General features: G+C 41.5%; 1 protein-coding gene across 5 annotated transcripts; it reads left to right on the top strand.

The window, feature by feature from the left end:
• Positions 1-46: 46 nt before the first annotated feature.
• On the top strand, positions 47-13300 carry klhl17 (kelch-like family member 17). Of its 5 annotated transcripts, none has more exons than XM_034590132.1 (12): positions 47-281; positions 2593-2851; positions 3568-3689; positions 3810-4031; positions 8472-8588; positions 8721-8934; positions 9594-9738; positions 10094-10261; positions 10418-10506; positions 10668-10741; positions 10885-11066; positions 12813-13300. In XM_034590132.1, the coding sequence occupies exons 2-12, from the start codon at positions 2638-2640 to the stop codon at positions 13039-13041; spliced, it is 1776 nt and encodes a 591-aa protein (XP_034446023.1). In that variant the 5' UTR covers positions 47-281; positions 2593-2637; the 3' UTR covers positions 13042-13300. The 5 variants fall into 5 exon arrangements, with proteins under 5 accessions (XP_034446023.1, XP_034446021.1, XP_034446024.1 ...); XM_034590130.1 differs by having other exon boundaries at positions 3562-3689; XM_034590128.1 differs by lacking the exon at positions 47-281 and adding an exon at positions 506-1065 and having other exon boundaries at positions 3562-3689.
• Positions 13301-21511: the final 8211 nt, after the last annotated feature.

The following is a 21511-nucleotide window of genomic DNA, read 5'->3' as shown; positions in this document are numbered from 1 at the left end:
TTACTCTGTTAGAATACGAATACAACCAGCGAGACAAAACACACGTCGGCGAGCACAGCAACCTGGAAGTTTCACTGTCAAAGATGTGCGAGCGAGAACCAGCAGTGTTTTGATGCCGCACGTGAGCTATAAATTAAATCCTCGGCTGCAGCGGAGGAAAGCGGAGGACATATTTAACTTCTTCATGCGTGTGTCCGTCACGTTACACAGTTACAAAGCTGGGTAAGCGTTCAAACAGGAAGAGAGCGGCGCTGTCACACCGACACCGACGACGACTGGTGGTGAGTTAAGCTGCTGGTTTTCATTCGTCTGTCACGGCAGGGCTAACGTGAGCTAAGCTAGTTAGCCCATACATAGAGTAAAACAAGGAAACTGTGAATTAAATGTTAGTTTATTTAATGGTTGAATAGAGGAATGATACACACACAAACGCCGCTTTCAAAAGTAGAAAACAGTGATATACTTTATACACGATTGAGCGGTGTTCGTTTGATTCTGCAGTCGGAGCTAACCGAAGCAGCAGACGGTTCCGCTTCTAGCCAATCATGTCGCTTCTAATCCAAACCCCGCCTCTCGCTGTAGCGCAAATGTATTTATCGAACGCACTTCCGGACTCTGGCCAGACAACAAAAAAAAGAGGGGCGCTTAAGGTCGACCGCGTCGCGTCACGTAATAAACAAATATCAGTTGATAACGGTCGACATTTGCGCCCGTGGAGCCTCCTGTGTTTAACATGTGAACCTCTGCCCCCCCCCACCCCCCACAGTTTCTTATTTGAACATCATGAGCAGCGATGCCTCTCTCTCATCCAGTAGCTCCGGCTCCACCTTAACAAACCGATGTCAGCGTTCATGCAGTTTTTTTGCATTGACGTCAACCGTATACAGCCATACAGCACAAAACAGAGGCTTCCTTCATATGTCGTATGCCTGAGTCAGAATATGGACAGATAGTCAGACACTGGGGCCGCTTTCGAAACCAATCTGACTGCGACAGCCGCATATTTATCTGCCATCACCTGGAGGAAGACACTTGAATCCAAGGATCATCTCAACGCAGCCACCGGTAAAGGATCACATCCATTCTCGGTGCTGCAGCTGCTGATAGCTGCTGTTATTCAAAATAGATGGAGTGGGGGGGGGGGTTCTTCAGATCCCACAAGGAGGCTGATGTATGAAGAGAAACATCCCTCCACACTGACAAGAGATTACAGTGCATCCGACAAGATTGTTGCATGTGCATGTTTGCCACTGAGGCTTTGTGTGGATGTCAGCCAAGGTTTTTGAGCCAGAGAGGGGAGAGGAGATTTTAAGAGCCTGGGATGATCAGGACCAGTGCTTCTCTCTGTTAGTTTTATCTGTGGTAATCGAGTTGTCACGCCGGCCCCCAACCTCCCTGTACCAGTGTCTCAGTTTTCAGCATTGTCTCATGTTATTACCTCTGGCATGAGAGCAGGTTGTTCCCCCCATAGATGGTTGGTGTGGCTTGTGGTCTATTGTGTTTTGGAAAATGGGAGCCAAAGCTAGACGCCAGACAGCTGTTGTGACATTTGAGACGATGGTCCTCTGCGGGACAGGTGTTTAGTTGAAAGAGTGGATCTGAACAGATGACGACATTATTATGATGCACTGATCCTCAGACATTTGTCTGCTGGACTGGAGAGGTATGTGAAACTTAAACACAATCACTAATTTGTGGTTGTGTCTCAGACTTTGAACTGATCAATATTCCAATATTTGACTCATGAGGTTGTAGAGGCTGCTTTTTTTCTCTGCTTTGTTTCTCTATATTGAGTTACTGTAGCATACATTTTTCTTTATATTAACAAACATGTTTAGTGAATTGAATTGCTCAAATAAGGATATTCTGATAAATTATCTATTTGTAAGCTCTTCGTCAGTGGAGCTGGGGGTACCTTGCTTGAATTTATTTAGGTATGTGGTATTTATTTCATTTGGGTTTACCTCAGAGCATCCTAAATATTCCTCTGACTGCAACTTCTGAGATGCTGCGTGATGATGGTTATGCAACGTTCTGAAGTGGGTTCTCCATCCGAGAGCAAAGCAGCTGAGTGTACAAAGAAAAAAAAGCAAACTCAGGCTGCATCCTCCTCTCCTCCTACCCTGCCTAACAGAGGCTGCAGCTGGGATGAGGAGGTGGTGGGAGTTGGCTGCTGATTCTCATGGAATTAAACTTGTTAGTCAGAGGTCGTTGCAATAATAAACCAAGACAGTCCAATGGATGAGAAGCCTGCGTTGATTTGAGTTTAAGTAAAATTCCTGTTTGACACTCTCTCTGTTGTCATAATTATATTTAATCAGTTTTGACACTGAATCTCAAATAATGAGGCCAGCCAACACTTTGTAATGGTACTGATATTTCCACCATGGTGGTAGGCGTCATGTCTTAGCTGTCAAGATGGATGCTATAACAATAACTGTAGGTACAAGGATTGCTCAGGACATCTGTCATAACACCTGCATCCCTACAGATAGACTAAGCTCTTATGACTTTTCTGATGATGGAAGACATTTTTGTAGGAAGGTGACGTTGGCATTAACTGACATTAAAATGGTTTTCTCGGGGTTTCAGTTGGCCAGAGTGTGGCCCAGGCCTGCGACCGCCACATCAGGCACCATGATGGAGGGGGGCATGCAGTTGCTCAACCGCGATGGGCACAGCATCTCGCACAACTCTAAGCGCCACTACCACGACTCCTTCGTGTCCATGAACAGGATGCGACAGCGTGGCCTGCTGTGTGACATTGTGCTCCATGTCTCCAACAAAGAAATCAAGGCTCACAAAGTGGTGCTGGCATCCTGCAGCCCCTACTTCCATGCTATGTTTACCAGTAAGTTAAGTGGATCTTGTCCAGCTTGTCTATATATTCCTCTACACATCGCCTGTCTCCACTTCACTTTTTGCTCTCATCTCTGAATGCCCATGAAGCCCATCATGTTCATGCCTCCGACATCAAACTGCACATACAATTGCATTGTTGCTCATAGTTTGATGACAGCACAATTTGTGTTTGCTGAGTGCACCTCATCCTCCCAGCATCACCGTTTCCTTCCCCTTCATCCTGTCTGTGGCACAGGTGGTCTAATGAGGTGTGTGTTTGTCTCAGATTTCCTCCCGATTCCAGACCTTTGTTAGGGAACAATGAGTCTCCAGGGCTGCCTCTCATCTGACCCACTCACTAACTGTCCCATTTTCACAGAGACCGCTGATCTTTTACAATCAGCTAAACGGCAATGGCAGCTCTCCTGTAGATACTGTGTTTGTGATTTCTTCAAACTACCAGGAGATGGAACATGAAACCTTCTGACCCACTGTTAAGCACGAACACGCACATAGGAGAAGATGGTATACATTTAGTCATGCAGTTAAAACAACTGATTAAATGGACATCAACAAATGAACTGTGCTGATATTTGGCAGCTGCCCGGTATACATTAGGAGCTGCTGTGTGTCAGTATGATTGAACAGGGAGGCAATTATATCAGTCAATTTTTACGGCATATAACTCTAGGAGAATTGTAACCACTGTCATTGTGTGAGATGCAGATGAGATGTCAGAGAGTCGACAGACCCACGTGACCCTTCATGACATCGACTCTCAGGCTTTGGAGCAGTTAGTCCAGTATGCCTACACAGCTGAGATTGTGGTCGGGGAAGGAAATGTGCAGGTAAGGCTGATGATTTCAGATTTATAGAACAAATTGTTGAATCCGACTTTTGCTTTGACCCCCCCTATCTACCATAAGGTGCAATCAGACTCATGATGTATTTCCACCTGTAATTGCCAGACGTTGCTCCCAGCAGCAAGCCTGCTGCAGCTCAACGGGGTGCGGGACGCCTGCTGTAAATTCCTCCTCAGCCAGCTGGACCCCTCTAACTGCCTGGGCATCCGAGGCTTTGCTGACACACACTCCTGCAGCGACCTGCTCAAGTCAGCACACAAGTATGTCCTGCAGCACTTTGTGGAGGTGTCCAAGACAGAAGAGTTCATGCTGCTGCCACTGAAACAGGTAAGCATTATACTTTTTTTGTCTCCTGCGGTGTCTTCTACAAGATAGTACTTTATAGAAAACATAGGTGGTAAAGCTGTCTAATGGAAATTGCTTTTTGTGTTTGTTATACCTCTTTCACACAAAAATTAGCAGAGTCATTGGACCTGGGAGTGAATGAAGATTGTTTCCATTCTCATTGCAGACAAAAGCCAGATGTTTATGGTGAACGTGGTAGACAAAACATTCTGGTTACGGCCTCGTCTGAGTTTATTTTGTGACAAACGGAACGAAAAGCAAACATGGAGTAATACTGAGAATACTGATCATTTTTTCAACTCCCCACAGACTCGCCTGAGAGAAATGCCCATCAGCATGCTGTGTTTTAACACTCATTAGAAAACATCAGCTAGCTGCATCAATCACTGTTACTTGTTGCTGCCATGGACTATTTTATCAAACACAGGGGTGAAAATTCAATCTCAAAGGTGTTGGTACAGAAAACAGTTAGTAAACTACTGCAGTTCTGTTAACTTATTTACATAATATGTAATTATAACCCATGTGGGTTCTTCAACCATTTTTCATGTCTGTGACACATTCTCCAGATAAAGACGTTGCATGTCAAGTGAAAGGTTTCAGTTATGTAACCCCATGCAGGCTAACAGAACATCTGGTGAAACAGGCTGCTTCATAGCTTTCCTGTTATTTTGTTCAGCAGCAACTGATCGACCCTCTCACAGTAAATCACCAATAGTTCATATGTGTAGCTAAATAGCTAAAAGCATGCAGCAAATATGAATGATATTCTTAGTTCCCTCATAATTAACATTAGTGAAGTGGGAATTCATGTATTGAGTGAAGCACAGTGATGGACTGAGTGTGTTCATTTGAAAAAGCATAACACATTAATTCCACAATGCCATTTTCTATGGCTAACAGTTAGCTAAGTTGACCACTAAAGTGATAAGACATCCCAACATGATCTCACCGTGAATATTGTATTGTCAGTCAACCTAATAGATTGTGTCGAAAGGCATCATCCACACTTTGTTTTTTCTCTTTTGGAAGGGATTTATAACCTCGAGTCACTGCTGCATGCTACTTTTACATCACTCTAGAAAGTTAACATGCAATCACAAAGTTTTAATTGGCCAGTAAGCCCAGTTGATGTTTATCATTATAGATTTGTTATACCCAGGAAAATTGTGGGCAAAAAATTACAGAACCATGACAACACTACAGATATCCCTCGTGTTATACAACTAATTTCATGACAAGTGTATCTCGGTCAAGTTGGATTTAGAGCGTAATATTCTGTCATGATTGGTACAACGGTTAGTGTTGATACTGTAAATTGGAAAGTGTAGTTTCAAATTCTTTCAAAGACATTTATTAAAGTCTCGAAACCTCTCCTTTTTCACCCTGAACACGATTTTCTATCCAAACGTAAAGGTTCCCTTAACCGAGTGTAACCCCTGCTGATCCAGCTGCGGGGGTACATCTATTTAATACGCTGCGGTTGTCATGGAGACAAGCTGAGCCAAGTCCCAGCCACTGTTGCCCATGTCAGAGTGTCCTCTGTGGCAACTCATGGGGGACTTGGTGGTGTGAAGTAGGTCTGTTGCTTTGTTCTTGTGCCAGTATGTAGGTCTATTCACACACCAGGCTGAGTGTATTTTGTTTAGCTGCGATGTTGGATGAAACCAACTAAAGTCCTTTAAACAGATTGTCCCTCATCTCAGAGAGATAATATGTACTTCTATTGAAAAAAAAACATTCACCATTTAAAAAGTGCAGGGTCGTGTCCCCAGTAAACCCTCATAAATAACTCCCCTGATCTGGCAAATGAATTTAGCCAAATTATCTCTTATTCCTGAGCTTGGCTCAGCAGCAACAAAGCTGTGGTTCCTGTCCTGGATGTGGTAATTAGGTAAAACAAGTGACATTATCACAGCGTCTGTGCTGTTAATAGAAGTGACAGTGTTGCTTACCTCTCTGAGGTTTAAGTAAGGGTTTCCCCCCCCCCCCCCCCCCCCACTAACTTAGTGTTTTTTAAAATTTAGTTAAGGTTTTAGGGGGGGATTCAGGTTAGATTTAGTCAAGCTAGTTCGGTAAGAGCCATCAAGTGGAGCAGCAGTGGTCAAACGGTTGCTTACTGGATTCCCAAAACTATCAGAATAAGCTGCTGAAGTGGCGTTGAGCAAGGCACAGAAAATCAGCTACTCACTAGAGTGGCCCAGCCGCCAGTAGGTCAGACAGCGGCTGATTGTTAGTGAGTGTGTAGTGAGCCAGAGAATTCCTAAAATAAGAAAGCATTGTTTTCCGAGAAACTCCCCCGGTTAAATAAAGGTTAAAGAAACAATAAGGCACAGGCTGCTAAAACCCAAAACCAACACACAGGACGGGGACCTGCTTGATTCACAAGTCTGGTGATAAGGGATTCATGTTCATTTTTACAGGAGGTAAACCAGCCTATGATTTCAAGTATGAGTATCAGAACACTGCCCCACATTTTCAAATATACCTTTAACCCGTCAGTTATGTGAAAATTCCTGAGTGGTCATGAATAGGATGTTGTTTTCAAAGTCTTTTTTACTTTTTACTATTTTTTTTATTTTTTATGCTTTTGATTTTATTGGCCTCAAAATAGCATACACAATCTAAAAGCCCATTATATTAAAGAGACACTAGAATGGCACTCAGTAGAGAGAATGACTCTGTCAAGACCCAACAGTCCCCTTAAATTCAATCAAGCTGCACCAAATTTCACATGCTTATAGATGTCAGTTTCCTAGATATTTTTCTCACCAAGATCCATGAATTATTCTCTGGAAAAATTGTGAACCTGTTGAAAAAGCTCTATCAAACAATGTTAAAGAAAGTAAAAAAAAAAAGAAGAATGGATCCTCCCCCTAAACCAGAACAGTCCCGTTCAGGTTTTTTTTGTGTAATCTATTTTACAAACAAAACGGAGAGGGGAAAACATGACCTCCTTGGCAGAGTTAGAAAACATCCTCTCTTTTATGAAACGGCGTCTGTTTCAAGCGAATGTATGTTGGTTGAGCCATGTGAGGTTAGTATGAATTAAAGTAGCGGTGAGAAGACAACAAACAGCTGCCAGCATCACTTCCCCGTTATCTTGTCACCTATCTAAGAAGAGATCCCCACAGCACTGAAGAGACTGTGCTCCCACAGGGTAAAACACAGAGCTTCACCCGCTCTGTCTGTGGCTTTCAAAGCCTCAAGACTGGATCTGCAATGTGCGTGTGTGGGCGCAGTCCATTAAAGTTAAGAAGCATAAAGCCAGATTAAAAAGAGACAATTTTCTTTTATTCGTCTCCACTCTTCTGTTTTACTATTTCTTTTTGCTTTGCCCCCCCCCCGCCCCATTCTGTCTGCAGTCGTTCTGTGACTGTGATAAATCTACAGCAGATCCGCGTTTATATCCGGGCTGCTCTGAGCTCATGGAGTTGTGAAATATGCTCCATATTTCTTTCATTGTTCTGTGAAGGATGTGGAAAAGCATGACAGGATATTCACTAGTTTACTTTGGTGATGCTTTCCAGATGTTGCATTACACGTGTGACATTTTGAAGAAAACAATGGATGAATGAATTGTTATTGCTGTGTGCATAGGTGTCTCATGCATCAAACCCTTTTCATTCATGCTGTCTTCCTTTTCTTTACATCTCTACATATACACACACTTTTATGCATGCAGTCGCAAAAGGGACTGCAGGGTGGGGCAGCAGCAGTAGCAGCAGTAGCAGTATTTCTCTGTGTGACTGTGGATTATTGGAGGCTGTTAGGCTATAAACTGTTGCCCTGATCTGCCCAGGGAAGACGACAGCAGCAGCAGCTGGCTGCTCTGGCCCCACCCAGGCCTGCTAGCTTTGGGTTGATCTGGGAATTGTGCCAACAAGCCTCTCGGACTGCAGCACCGTAGTCGTGCCACAGAAACACACATACACATAATACTAACTTAAAATATATCACAGCACCACTACACACATAAAGACCTTACAGTGGCACACAAGCATTAATGCTGGAATGGTCAAAGTTAAAATGGTGCCTAAAATGATTTGTTTAGCTTTATCTTTCATTGATTAATTCAATTAGATTGGTGCCATTTTAAAACAATGCAGACAAGGCATAGCGCCACCAATCAGTCAGGATAAAGAGTATCAGGTCAGGGGAGGGAGAAGAGAAGAGGAAGGAACAGAGGCAACAGCTCAGCAGACAAATTCAGGTACAACATACCGAAACTAACAGTCTGGGGCCAACGCAATTTTCTTCCTGTGTTGAAACAGATCTTTCACTGTCCTTTTTTTCATAAGCAAATGCTGCTGTAAGGCTTTTTGGATGGTTACAGTTAACTTAATGGCACTGTAGATTTACATCTGATGAAATCATATATGTAAATATTATATAAAATCAGCTTTGTCCTCCCTCATCCAGGTCCTGGACTTGATCTCCAGTGATAATCTCAATGTGCCATCTGAGGAGGAAGTGTACCGGTCCGTGTTGAGCTGGGTGAAACATGATATAGATGGACGCAGGCAACATGTGCCATGGGTAAGACTGGTTCCATCTCACCAGACATGATGTCTCAACTCTGAACTTTTTTAGTTTGACAATAATGTACTTAACACCCCCTTTCCCCATCTTAATCTGAATTGACCTCCCACCATTCTCTGTCCCTATCAGCTGATGAAGTGTGTAAGGCTGCCACTGTTGAAGCGAGACTTTCTAATGAGCAATGTTGACACGGAGCTGCTGGTGCGTCATCATTCTGAGTGCAAGGACCTGCTGATTGAGGCCCTGAAGTACCACCTGATGCCTGAGCAGAGGGGCGTCCTCAGCAACAGCCGAACACGCTTGCGTCGCTGTGAGGGCGCCAGCCCCGTGCTCTTTGCTGTTGGTCAGTGTGGTACCTACCAGGGTACACTTTGGCGACACATCCCATGTCACTCAGAAACTATAAAAATATGAGTATTTATGTAGCTGGGAGATACAAATGGTGAAATAATTATATCCGATCTTGTCTGGTAGTTTTGCAGTATTGTATCATGTAGTCATGTATCTTAGACATTATACTATGTGTTTCAAAAAGAAAAGTGAAAAATCTGATTCACCACAAGATTTGAATGAAACAAGCACTGAATGCCACTTCCTGCTTTGTGATCATATCTAGATGAGTTTTTCTACTCAGAGATAATATCATTTGTCTTTTTTAGTTTAGTTGTTTGAGAAAAGGAAGTCAGTTTAATGTAGTTATGTTTTACATGCTGAAGCCTTGCATAATCCCAAATTCCCTAACAACTAAATCATAGCAATTCGAGTACAGTTCCTTATTTTGTCTTGAGCCTAAAACTGTTAATTTGCAATTACAACATAGTTGTTTGTGCAGTTTATGAGAATATCATCATCCATTAATTCTACGCCAGGAGTCTTTGTGGGTCTCAGCCAAAATAACCTGACAACCTAACATCAACGATCCCTCTGAAATGATGCCACACTTTCGCCACAACCGCTAAACTGCTTGATGTTAAAATGTTGTTTTGTTGCTGTGTGTCCCAGGCGGTGGCAGCTTGTTTGCCATCCATGGAGACTGTGAGGCTTACGACACCAGGACCGACCGCTGGCACATGGTGGCGTCCATGTCCACTCGGCGGGCACGGGTGGGCGTGGCAGCTATTGGCAACAGACTCTATGCTGTTGGAGGGTGAGTGATGCCAACCATGATGTTGATTTCTACCAACCCACCATCTCATCACCCAAACAAACATAAGGTTGTGTTATGAACTAAACCTGACTTTTGTAAAGAGGATTGGAAGGTGGTATATTCGGATGTTTTGACTATTAAAAACAATCCTGAGTGATAGATATGCAAAGGTTAAACAGCTGCGTCCTTCGGATAAGCTGTTGAAATGTTTTCCTCTTTTAAAAATAGCTTTTAAAGTCGACTGTTGTTCTGTTGCCATGCGTTGCATATTTATGAAAAGATGATTCGAGGCAACATTTGCTACGTTAATCATCAAAAAGCCTTTTCTGATTAATTTACATCCAAATCTCCTCAGGTATGATGGCACCTCAGACCTTGCAACTGTGGAGTCTTACGACCCCATCACCAACTCCTGGCAGCCTGAGGTTTCCATGGGAACACGACGGAGCTGTTTGGGTGTAGCTGTACTACACGGCCTGCTGTACGCTGCAGGAGGTTATGATGGGGCTTCCTGTCTCAACAGGTACACACAGACAATGATAGTATGGAGCTGTGATTTAGTGCAGTGTTTTAGCTTTTCTGTGTGTTTTCGAAACCAGATCTTAAAGACAGTTCATTTATATAGTGAAGCTTTGCAGTGTCATTATATTGAATTGAAAGTGTTTTTCTCTTCTCTCAGTGCTGAGCGCTATGACGCTCTGACTAGTACATGGACCTCAATTGCTGCCATGAGCACCCGCAGAAGATATGTCCGAGTCGCAACTCTGGGTAGGAAATTGCCAGAAAACACATTATTGTGAACATACTGTTCAACTTTATGTGTACATTACTGTCTACATTTTAATATCTGAAATCAAGGGGGAGTTGCACCTTCGGTATTCAAATCCTAATATTTACATTCTGAGTGTTTACTCCCTTTTCCCCTCCAGATAGCAGCTTGTACGCAGTAGGAGGTTATGACAGCTCCTCACATCTCGCAACAGTGGAGAAATATGACCCGCAGGTAAGTTGTATGCTGTTAAATTTATCATCAGAGTAAGATGTCTGTTGCCAGGTGTGGAATGTGAATGCAGAAGAAAACACATGGCATTATGGAGGAATGTATGAGCATGTGACCAATCCACTGTCTCTTGATCTGATGAACAGAGCAACACATGGACAGCCATAGCCAACATGCTGAGTCGGCGCAGCAGTGCCGGGGTGGCCGTGCTGGACGGCATGCTGTATGTCGCGGGAGGGAATGACGGCACCAGCTGCCTGAACTCGGTGGAGCGGTTCAACCCCAAGACCAACACCTGGGAGGGAGTGGCCCCCATGAACATACGCAGGTTAGTCTGGAAACAACTCACTTTGATATGAACAGAACTGTCAGGTCCAAGTGAAGTTAGAAAGAAGTATGTCTTCACAGCAGTTTAAAGTACAATAAGGAAAGAATTGGAATGAAGTCTACCCACTTTGAACAATGCACCAAAACATTTTCAACTGCTACAACTCAAGAGTAAAACTGCACAAGAAATCCAAGCATCATTCAGAGATAAATGTTTGGAGGACTGGTTCCATTGTTTTAGAGACGAGAGCCACCAGAGCTGGTGAGAAAGCACCTTGCAGCCTAATCTGTTCCTTTTTGTTATATTACAAAGGCAGAGCTACTAAGTGTAAACACTGCAAAAAATGAGCAGGCCCCATTCCAGTCTGTACCAAAGGCACCTTGTGTTAAAGTTACACAATTACATTACTTATTATTATTTCAAGTGTCTGCTTCATTTCTATTAGTGGAAATATGTTTTTTGCATTTGTTTATCTGACCTGTACATTTGAGCGCGTCAGCAAAACGATGTGAGGACAGATGACATATGACAAAGGAGCTGGGGTGGATCCAGGAAATGTGATTGAGTGATACACACCTAAGCCAACTGAGCCATCAGGACAACCGGGTTCTATGAATCCAATTCCAAATCACCAATCTTGCCCTAACACTGCAGTCTTTTCTGAGTTTCTAAGAAAACACCTACTGTGATTATTTTGCCCTGTGGAAAATCTTTGTGATTCAACGGATGGGACCCCCGATCATTCTTTATTTTTCTACAACAGTAGTTTCTTTTTTCCTCTTTGTTAGAAGATGAAACTTGTCTCGCAGGTGATTGTCAAAGCAAGTTTGTCTATTAATGCAGGCTTGCATGCACACTCTGACACAGCATCGACATCAGAGAGGGAGACGAAGCAGTCTGTGATGTTAGGACGCATCAGCAAATTCAGATATTCCCCTGCTGAGAGGCTCCATTTACACAGACCAAACATCACACTGTGTTCACCGCTCACCTGTCGCTCTCAAAACACATTTGGCACCAGCTGATGTAAAAATATTTACAGATTATCTGGGTCAAACAATCTTGATACTGTAAATCTTGATAATCCCTTGGACACGGAAAAACAACAAATCATTGTTGATGACAGATAAAGAAAATGTTCAGTTTTAGTGTTTCTCCCAACTTCGAATGATCCTCTGCTATAATTAATAATTAAGTTAAATTATAATTGGTACTTCCTTTTGGCCTCAAACTGTATGACAGGATGATATGTCATTGTTCCATTTGTATGACTCATACATCTAATTTTAGAATATTTCTGTCACAATCTCTTTTGCAGTGGAATTGCACATTATGAAAGTAATGCAAAGCAGACACTGCATTCAGTGTCAATCACAAATGTCTACTCGCACTCTGTAATAAATCTATCCATCCATTATCTATATCACTAGTCCTTTGAGGGTCACAGCGGGAGGAGGAGCCAATTCCAGGTGATATTAGGCGAGAGGCGTGGTATACCCTAGGTCGCCAGTGTATAGCAGAACCAACACATTCACACAATTTAGAGTCCAATTTACCTAACCTTAATCTGCATTTCTTTGGACTGTGATGAATGAAGAATTATCAAAATGAAATGGAAAACATTGAGATTATTTTTCACTTCAGATAGGACCAACTGAAATGGCTTTTTAATCATTTGCAGTAAGGCTGTAGAATACATACAGAATTTATATATTTGTAAAACCAGATTTAATTTTCTGTTTCCAGGAGCACCCATGACCTGGTGTCTATGGACGGCTGGTTATACGCAGTGGGAGGCAACGATGGCAGTTCCAGTCTCAACTCCATTGAGAAGTACAACCCGCGCAGCAACAAGTGGGTCGCGGCCTCCTGCATGTTCACACGGCGCAGTAGCGTGGGCGTGGCCGTGCTGGAGCTGCTGAACTTCCCACCACCCTCCTCACCCACCCTCTCGGTTTCCTCCACAAGTCTTTGACACGGGGTCACCACTTGGCTGAGCTCAGCCTCTGCTGCTACAGCCCAGGCTGGCTCTGGGAAGAGGCGCAACTGCTCGGTTTGAGATGGTGAGGAGGAGCGGAGGATGGGAGTGGACAGGTAAATGGATGGGAGGGCGAAAAGAAAAAGGGGAAATGCCTGGTTCGGTTAATACAGTACCATCAATAATTAGTGGCACTCTTGGTAAAGATTAGCTGACCATGTCGTTAAAACGTGCAACATAAACCAGGAATTCTAAATCAGAATCTCTGAAAATGGTTAAACCACTCTGGCTAATTTTTACCAAGTGCCAGTAATTCTGGAATGGACTCTGGATGCCTGAATGTCCATGGTACAGCTCCACCATAAAGATACCAGCTCCCTCTCTCTTCAAGATATTCCTGGATCAAGATGTGTGAACTTTGACCGCTCTTTCCTCAAGCTCCTGGTTTTTCCCCCACCACTCATTGACCCACTCATCATGAAACGTGGTGGGCACTTCTGTCATGTGTGACGTAAATGTTATGGGTTTGATGTTGCCGTCTTCTGCAAGATCTTTATTTAGATGATTTTGTAAAATGTATAAAAAAGAGAAACAGAATGATTTTACTTTTGGAATGTAACGTTCGATTGGTGAAACCATGCATGTTTACGTACTGGCATCGACTCCCTACGGGAGGATAAAATGTTGTAGTGCTGCCATGCCACACTAGGTGGCAGTCACAGGCAATGCTCTAAACCCTTCCCACACTGCAAGAGAGCATGGAAACCAGCGTGCAGAGCAGCTCGACCCTCAGTTCTGCAAATGAGTTTGGATCCTTTTTTCATCCAAAAACAGAACAACTATATTGAAGTGTATTTATTCATAAAATGTATAAATGATAATATATTCAGTTTTTAAAGATGCTTATAGAAGGACACAGATCAGACCTATGCCTATTTAAGAGTGTTATTAATATATTAATTTATGTGCGTGATGTGCAAACCATCAATGGCAATGACGAAGAGAATGTCAGTGTGAGAGGAGTTTGTTGGGTTTCTCCTGCGAGGACTGAGAGTTGCATTTTGATATGCAGGATTTCATTTGCATTTCTTAATGTTTCTTCACTGCCACAAGCATGATCTCACACCGCAACACATGTTTACTACATTTGTGCAAAAAGCTTCATTTGCCTGCACACCTATTGACCAGTCAGTGAAAAGACTATGTTTTATTTAATCCTGCGTCTCTATTGCATTTCAAAAGACACAGAGTGATTTAATCACTGCACATGTGACAGCTTAAAATGCATAACACAGTGAGTACTACTGTAGTTTATCTTCAGTATACCAACACTTGACCAGAAAGAGTCACGTGGTCGACACTTGGTGCTGTCATATTTCCCTCTACACTCCATCAAGTGTAGTGTCTTGTTTTATTACCTCATTTTCGAAATAGATCCAAGTTGAACTACAAACAACTGTATAATTAGCAACAACTACACTGGCTATAGAACCAGTGGTTCTACCAGTGATTTCCAATAATCACCACGGAACTTGCATTTTCTAACATAAATGGATCACATTATGAGTCTTGTCTCAGTTAAGAGTCAATACCTGGGTTCAGTTCAGTTCATGTGTAGCGCAGTGATATTTTCATTCCAGACTTCTAGGAAGTTGCCTTTTTGTTTCTCCTTATTTTGAAGGATTTTGTTGATCTGGATCTGTTTACTTTTGACATCTATGCGTTAGAGTGGACCCAGTAGAATCGGGGCTGTGATGGTCTTATGGAGATGCCGTTATTCTGTAAAGTCACCGTGAGACACACTTAAAGACAAAAGGTGCACAAAACCACACAAGACTTTGGCCTCCATTCTGCTGATTCAACTGTAAATTAAAAAAAAGATAGCTAAAGTTATGGATGTGCAATTTCAATGTATCTGTTACTTTTTTAGTTTGTGTTTAATGTGGTGATACTTGTTTATTTATGTTTGTTATTTATGATGAACTTTAAAATATTGAATTTTGCACTATTATGAAATGGAGCAATACTACACACTAAAAAAGGAAATAAAGTTGTTTTCAGATGTGATAACTTGATGACTTTGAATACACACACACACACGCACGCACCCATACACTGATCAGTACAACATTTGAAAGTATATCCTTTAAATTAAACGCATCTCCAAGTACTGCAAGCTTCTCACTCTGCTCACTACATGTCACTTTGGATAAGAGACCCAGTTAAATGCCCAATGAAAACACATAAAAACACACACGCACACTGAAAGCCGTGTCGGTAACAGTGTTTGTTGCTAGGCTCACTAAACACTGTTGCTTGGTACCTTCCCAACATACTCCTCTTTCACAGTGATCCAAGCAGACAGCTGAACACTCTCACTTTACCCTTCTTGACCTCAGTTACATGGCATTCACACCTGTGGCAGCCGCTGCATGCACTCGAACCTATGAACTCCCACTCTCAATACAAACAGGACTAATACAGTAAACACAGCAAAATACTACAGCTTTGAATGATGGGAAATGTGCTACGACTGCACACAGCTGGTTTAACAGGACATCACATCGTCGGTGCCACGCGTTGTGGTGGCACACACATACACAATTTACACATGCAAGTGGATCTGGAACCTCTCAATTCATTTTCGATTTCCTAGAGATGTTACTAATTTTACCAGTTGATGAACAGAAAGCACAACCATAAACTGAGCAATGAAACGTGTGAAATAGGCCAGAGCGACATACAAATTAAAAAAGACTAGAGTGCTGCAGCTGTTTGTTGTTCTTTGACTGAAAATATCATGTCTGGATCACCAGATTCTAGGAAGTTGACAGGAAGTTTTGTAGAATGAGATGAATTCACGTTGGTTACAACAGACAAGGTGCCACGTAGTTTTTTTGGAAGTTACATATGCAGCTCCCAAGACGGTTGATGGCACAACAATGCATGAAGCCATTTACTCATATATTCTGGAACATACTGTATGCACAGCGGTTTGAGAAGTTTCATGGATGAATCATGTGTTACCATTGGCATCCAATGTTATAAACATGAATTCAAGCTGACCACTGTCAATCTTCTCAAATTTCACAGCCACATATCAAGCATGAGAGGAACGAGTGTATGAAACTAAAATGATTTCGTCAGGAGTATCCCTCGACGTGTGCAAAGAGGGCTCTGGAATTACTGACCGTCTTCTGTGTTTGTGCGTCACTAATTGCTCGAGCTGCGAGTCACCTCTGCTGCCATGAGGATGCTAATGAGTTTACAACTTGTCCATATGAGTGTGCTCACTCCGGAGGAGCTGCTGCAGCTGATCCCGGGGTGAGAGGGGGGGGGGGGGGGGGCGGTCAGTTCCTCCCACTGGAGCCTCTCCCCTTTCCCCTGGTGTCAGCCGCTGCACAGCCCTTATCGGGCCATGGAGATGCTGTCATTCTATGTGGAGGGACTGAAGTGTCAGCTGCACCGCTGCACCTACGAGAGGCAAACACTTCTCGACATGCTACTTGAGATAAGAGCCGGCTTGTAATGGAAAATCCGTCAACCCCATCAAAACTCTTTATCACTGTGCAGCTCGTGGAAATGTGTTCGTAGCGGAAATAAAATGGAAGTCTAAACCAAACACAGGAACCCTTTGCAGAGCAATATGAACATTACTCAAATTACTGCACTTCACAGTTCATTAGGCAGCTACACGAATGAGTTGGATTAAATGAACATCAACCATCTTTACAATTCAACTACATCAGCACATTTTCAGCCAGAGATTATATTTAAACGTAAAAGGTAACACATGACTTTCACCTATAACGCTCTTGTTTATCTTTTTGGACCAGATTTGTACCTGATGCTTATACAATCACAACTTACCATAATACAGTGACTCATTCATTCCACCTATATTCAGAATCTGTGTCTGAGAGAAATGACTCTTGCTCCAGAAAAACCGGGCAATGAATAGTAATCCAGAGACACAGGCTGTGTGTCATGGCTATGTACTGTATCAGTGCCTTCAGAGATAAATCTCAGAAACAGACAGTGAGCTGGTGTTTATCGTGGGGGACATGTTACTGTGACCTGTTTGGAGACACAGCCTAAATAAAAGAAAAGAGACTTAGGCTAAGAAATGTCAACAGAAATGTTCTCACCAAGGAATTCCCAGTGATTATCCAACAGGCATTTTGTTGTAAATGTTTAACTGTGTCCTTTTAACTACATCAAGTATCTCAGTCCATGTTTACAACATCTGATTTCAAGGGGCATCTCTCCCATTTATGGGTCATTCATATTTTAAGCTTGTGAAATAACGTTCACAAATAACTTCACAGCTTGCAGTAGTATATTTGTTGCTAAAATTGCACAAGAAGTTTTATCAATATGAAGAAATTTTGATTTGATTCTGTCCAAACGTTTGCCTGTTGTACAAACCTGTCTACAAAGAAACGTCAGTGGCCATTGCTTTAGGTTAACAACATTCAGATGTTGCATGATACGATAAGGTAATAACAGCACTTGAGGTTATGATAATTCTTAAATATACTTTCATGAATTCTCTCTTAAAGAAAACTTCAACTTCTTCTTCATAAAAATCATTACAAAACTATTTAAGAATATATTCAGAATGATGTTTGGTAGATAGTAACAGATAGTAACAGGTAAATTATTGGATAGGAAAATGAAAGATAAAAAGAACAGTATAACAAATAAACTGGGTTTTTATCAAATTCATATGATTGATGGTAAAAGAAAAGTATAAAGCTTAATTTTTAACTTGTTAACAAATCTTTTAACAATTTCTTTCAGTTTCTGAGCTGCATAAGATTGTAACTGTCCATTGACTGACTATCTGTTGCTTTCCATGCAAGTTAAGATATTGTGAAAAAAATAAAAAAATCCTATGTGCATGTTTGTTACCTCTTGTTAAAAGTAATGTTAGATATAAATCATATAAACTTAATAAAGTCTGTCTCAAAAACAGGCATCTGGCGAATTTAGAAACTGAAACATTCAGACTTTGACTGATCTTGTCTTCAAAGTGGGGCCGAGGTCCAATTGAGAATCCTTTACGGTGGTCGTGTGTGAGAACTTTGGCACGTCGGAGTCTCTCCGTTGGACACCTGATGTTGGGGGCCTCGTATCCAGACTCCGTTTTAGTGGCCCGAGGTGTGACTTTAGCACCGCCGCTCTCACCCGCTGAGTCTGGATAAACACAAACGAGTGACTTCTCGGGGAGAGCCAAAGTTCAACCCAGCATACATGGAGGGAAGGCCATTATGAAAATAGATTTGAGGTTTCTTCTCATCTCCTAAAACGAAACAGGTGGGTTCAACTTTAGGGAAAATAAAGTATGAAGTATAATTTATTTTGGTACAGTCTTAAATGGTCTGAGGGGCTGGATGACATGTTTATTATTTTGTTAGCAAAGGCTGAAGCTGGAACGTACCAAAAACTAAAGTCATTATTTTTAATGACCATGTGGGTTATTGTTAGGAAACAGCTCATTCAGGAATCGTCGGTCCCACCATATGAAACGTGATGGGGAAATGAATGGGCTGTCTGTCTGCTGTTGGTTTTGGCAAATGTACCTGGTATTTCCCTTTTCCCATTGAGCAATATGACAAGAAACTGTGGGAGTGAGATCTACTGTAGTGAACTTACCCACAGGGTGAGTTGTATAACAACAGGCACATTCCCTACTGTTAACTCCTTTCCTCAATGGTGTCCTGTAAAACGTTGGCAGAAGCTGGTTTGTATAATCCCATGTGAGGAGTTCAACCACATATAACAACAGTCACCCTTTAAAAGCTGTGGTGGTGGTGGTGTGTGTGTGTGTGTGTGTGTGTGTGTGTGTGTGTGTGTGTGTGTGTGTGTGTGTGTGCCGTAGAGCTTTGAAATCAATGTGACTTGAACATGACTATGTAAGTGAACCATTGTAATTGAGTATTGTTTACAGAATGAATTGCTTATAGCATCATTTTATATATACGTAGATACTATAAACTGAAGATGAATGGTGATGTGCTTGCATACAGCATGTGAGTAAATGCTAAATATATACAGTATAATCTGTTACATTAGCTTTTTTATATATTTACCATCTCACCCTTGTAGCACCTCTCAAAGTTGAAACACTAAAGTTAAGGGAAATTTCATTCGTTAGTTTAAGTAGTTTTTCGTGAATTAAGTTGTTGTCGAGTGACAGAAAACAAGATTCATCCTATGAGAACATTGAATGAATAAATGCATCAATATTCAGGCAAATTCATGCAATAGCTGGTGAGATGTTTCACTCTTGTCATGGGTGAAAATACATTTACATGATGAGGTTTATAATACCTAATATTTTATTCTATTTTTACTCTGCCAAGGAGGTTATGTCACACCTAGGTTAGTCAGTTCGTTTGTTTGTTTGTAAGCACGATTACTCAACAACTACTAGACAGATTAACACAAAACTGGGTGTTTCTTTAATATTGCGAGATAGGGCGTTTTTAAACATTTTCTAGAGGACAGATATCTTTGAGTGTGTGCAATTTAGTGCAGTTTGACAATTTAAGGGAAGTACTGGGCTTTGGTGGAGGTGTGTGTAGGACTGAGTTACATTTTAGGGAAAGTTTTCCCCACTCTGGGTTTTGGAACTCGTGCACTACTTTCTTGTAGTGCACTACTTACTTTCTACTTTCTTTTTTGGGAATGAACTGGATCCAAGATTTTAATCGTTGTCACGACTGGATGATGCATTTCTTCTGAAACCACTGACTGAAACTGGATTGTCATCCCAGTAGAGAATCCCTGGCAGTTTTTTTCTTAGCTGCCTTCCTCATGGAATACTGCGAAAGAGACATGAGTCATCGTGTCGGCTACGTGTATTATCAAGTTCGTTTTACTGCTTTTTCAGTGATGATCCACAGCCAGACAAGAAACCTGTTTTCAAATGATGACATCATGGGTTGAATTACAGGGACCATAGTGTAATCAGTTAGATTACTGAGTAAAAGGATCAAATTACTGTCAATGGATCCAAATTAGATATAATACATATAAAGTCCTCAAACGGCTACGAGGACAATAGTGATTCAGAGGGTCCCTTTTACTTAAGTCACATAAATTAAACATATTTACCCTGTGTAAAAGCATAGTACATTACAGAGGAGTGTGTGCATTATTAGCTTTGTCCTATATTAGAGAAATAATGAATTTGTGTCAGTTTCCTGAGAGTAACAATCCCATTTAATGGATTAAGTAAAAAAACGTTTCTAAGCCCAGGATCCTTGATAGTAAAAATCCTACTGTCTCATAAAAAAGTTTAATATGTGGACAAAAAAAATTGTCCACGCTCCATTGATTATTGATTTCTTGAAGTTTTTTCCATTGCTTGTATCATTTCACCCTGTGTTTTGAAAAGTGCTAAATAAATAAAGTGTATTATTGTTATTATTATTATTATTATTATATTATTATCATTATTGTTGTTATTATTATTATTTAAAATGTTTAAGTAACACCAAAATAAAAAATAGTTTTTGGGTTTCTTGTTAATTAGCTTACTATCAAAATGTTCTCCTCCTTATGATTTCTATGACCTAAATCTTATACGCCATGTTGTGTCTTTCATCTACACATCCGTTATAGTTTGAGTTTGTCACAAGTTACATATTACGTATTCACTTGTGTATTCTGAAGAACAAGTCAGGCTCATTACCAAGGATTGGTTTAGGATTAGATCCATGATTTACTTTCATTTAAATCACATGTAATTCAATCAGTTTTCTTCATTGATTAAACTGCTGGACCTTTTTCGTGAGTAGTGGGATCAATCAAACGAAGAACAATCACACGGAGTGAAGAACAATAACACTCCTGAAGTCTACAGTTGGCTGTGAACAGGATGGTGTCTGTTGCAGCCTCGGGTGGATCCGTTTGAACAATCTGGTTGAGCAGGTTGGCAGCGAGCGCCCTGACAGCGAGCAGCACACGTTCTCATTGAATGATGACTATAGAGCGCAGCAGCTCAACACAGACGGTGACCTAATTAATGAGCAAACACAAGGCCATCACGAGGGTTTGACTCCTCCGTCTGACTGATAAGGTCACTTGTTTCTGATCATTTAAGGCAAACAAGCCGGGAAACTAGTGTAGAGTATTCAATGCTGTAACCTAAAACAAATACTTTTTAAATAACAGAATTCCTTAAATGTCTAAATGGGAATGGTTTGATTGATGGGATTGACTGTATAATGAACTTTAGACTATATTGGCAAGATAATAAATAATGATAAAACCCTATAAGTAAACTTGTGCCTCAACAATTTTGTTGGCAGATATGTCATTTACAAACAAACACCTTACATGCAAACTAGACATGTTTGCATACACCCATTGCCTTGTGGAAAATAGAGCATTTGAATACACACACATACGTGCAGTTCGAACCATCCTGACTTCCAATGCCTGTGACAGACGACTG

The sequence above is a fragment of the Hippoglossus hippoglossus genome, chromosome 7 (genome assembly GCF_009819705.1).
Source record: "Hippoglossus hippoglossus isolate fHipHip1 chromosome 7, fHipHip1.pri, whole genome shotgun sequence".
NCBI lineage: Eukaryota > Metazoa > Chordata > Actinopteri > Pleuronectiformes > Pleuronectidae > Hippoglossus > Hippoglossus hippoglossus.
Note: the sequence above shows the minus strand (reverse complement) of the source record. Positions and strands in the feature narration are given on the sequence as shown.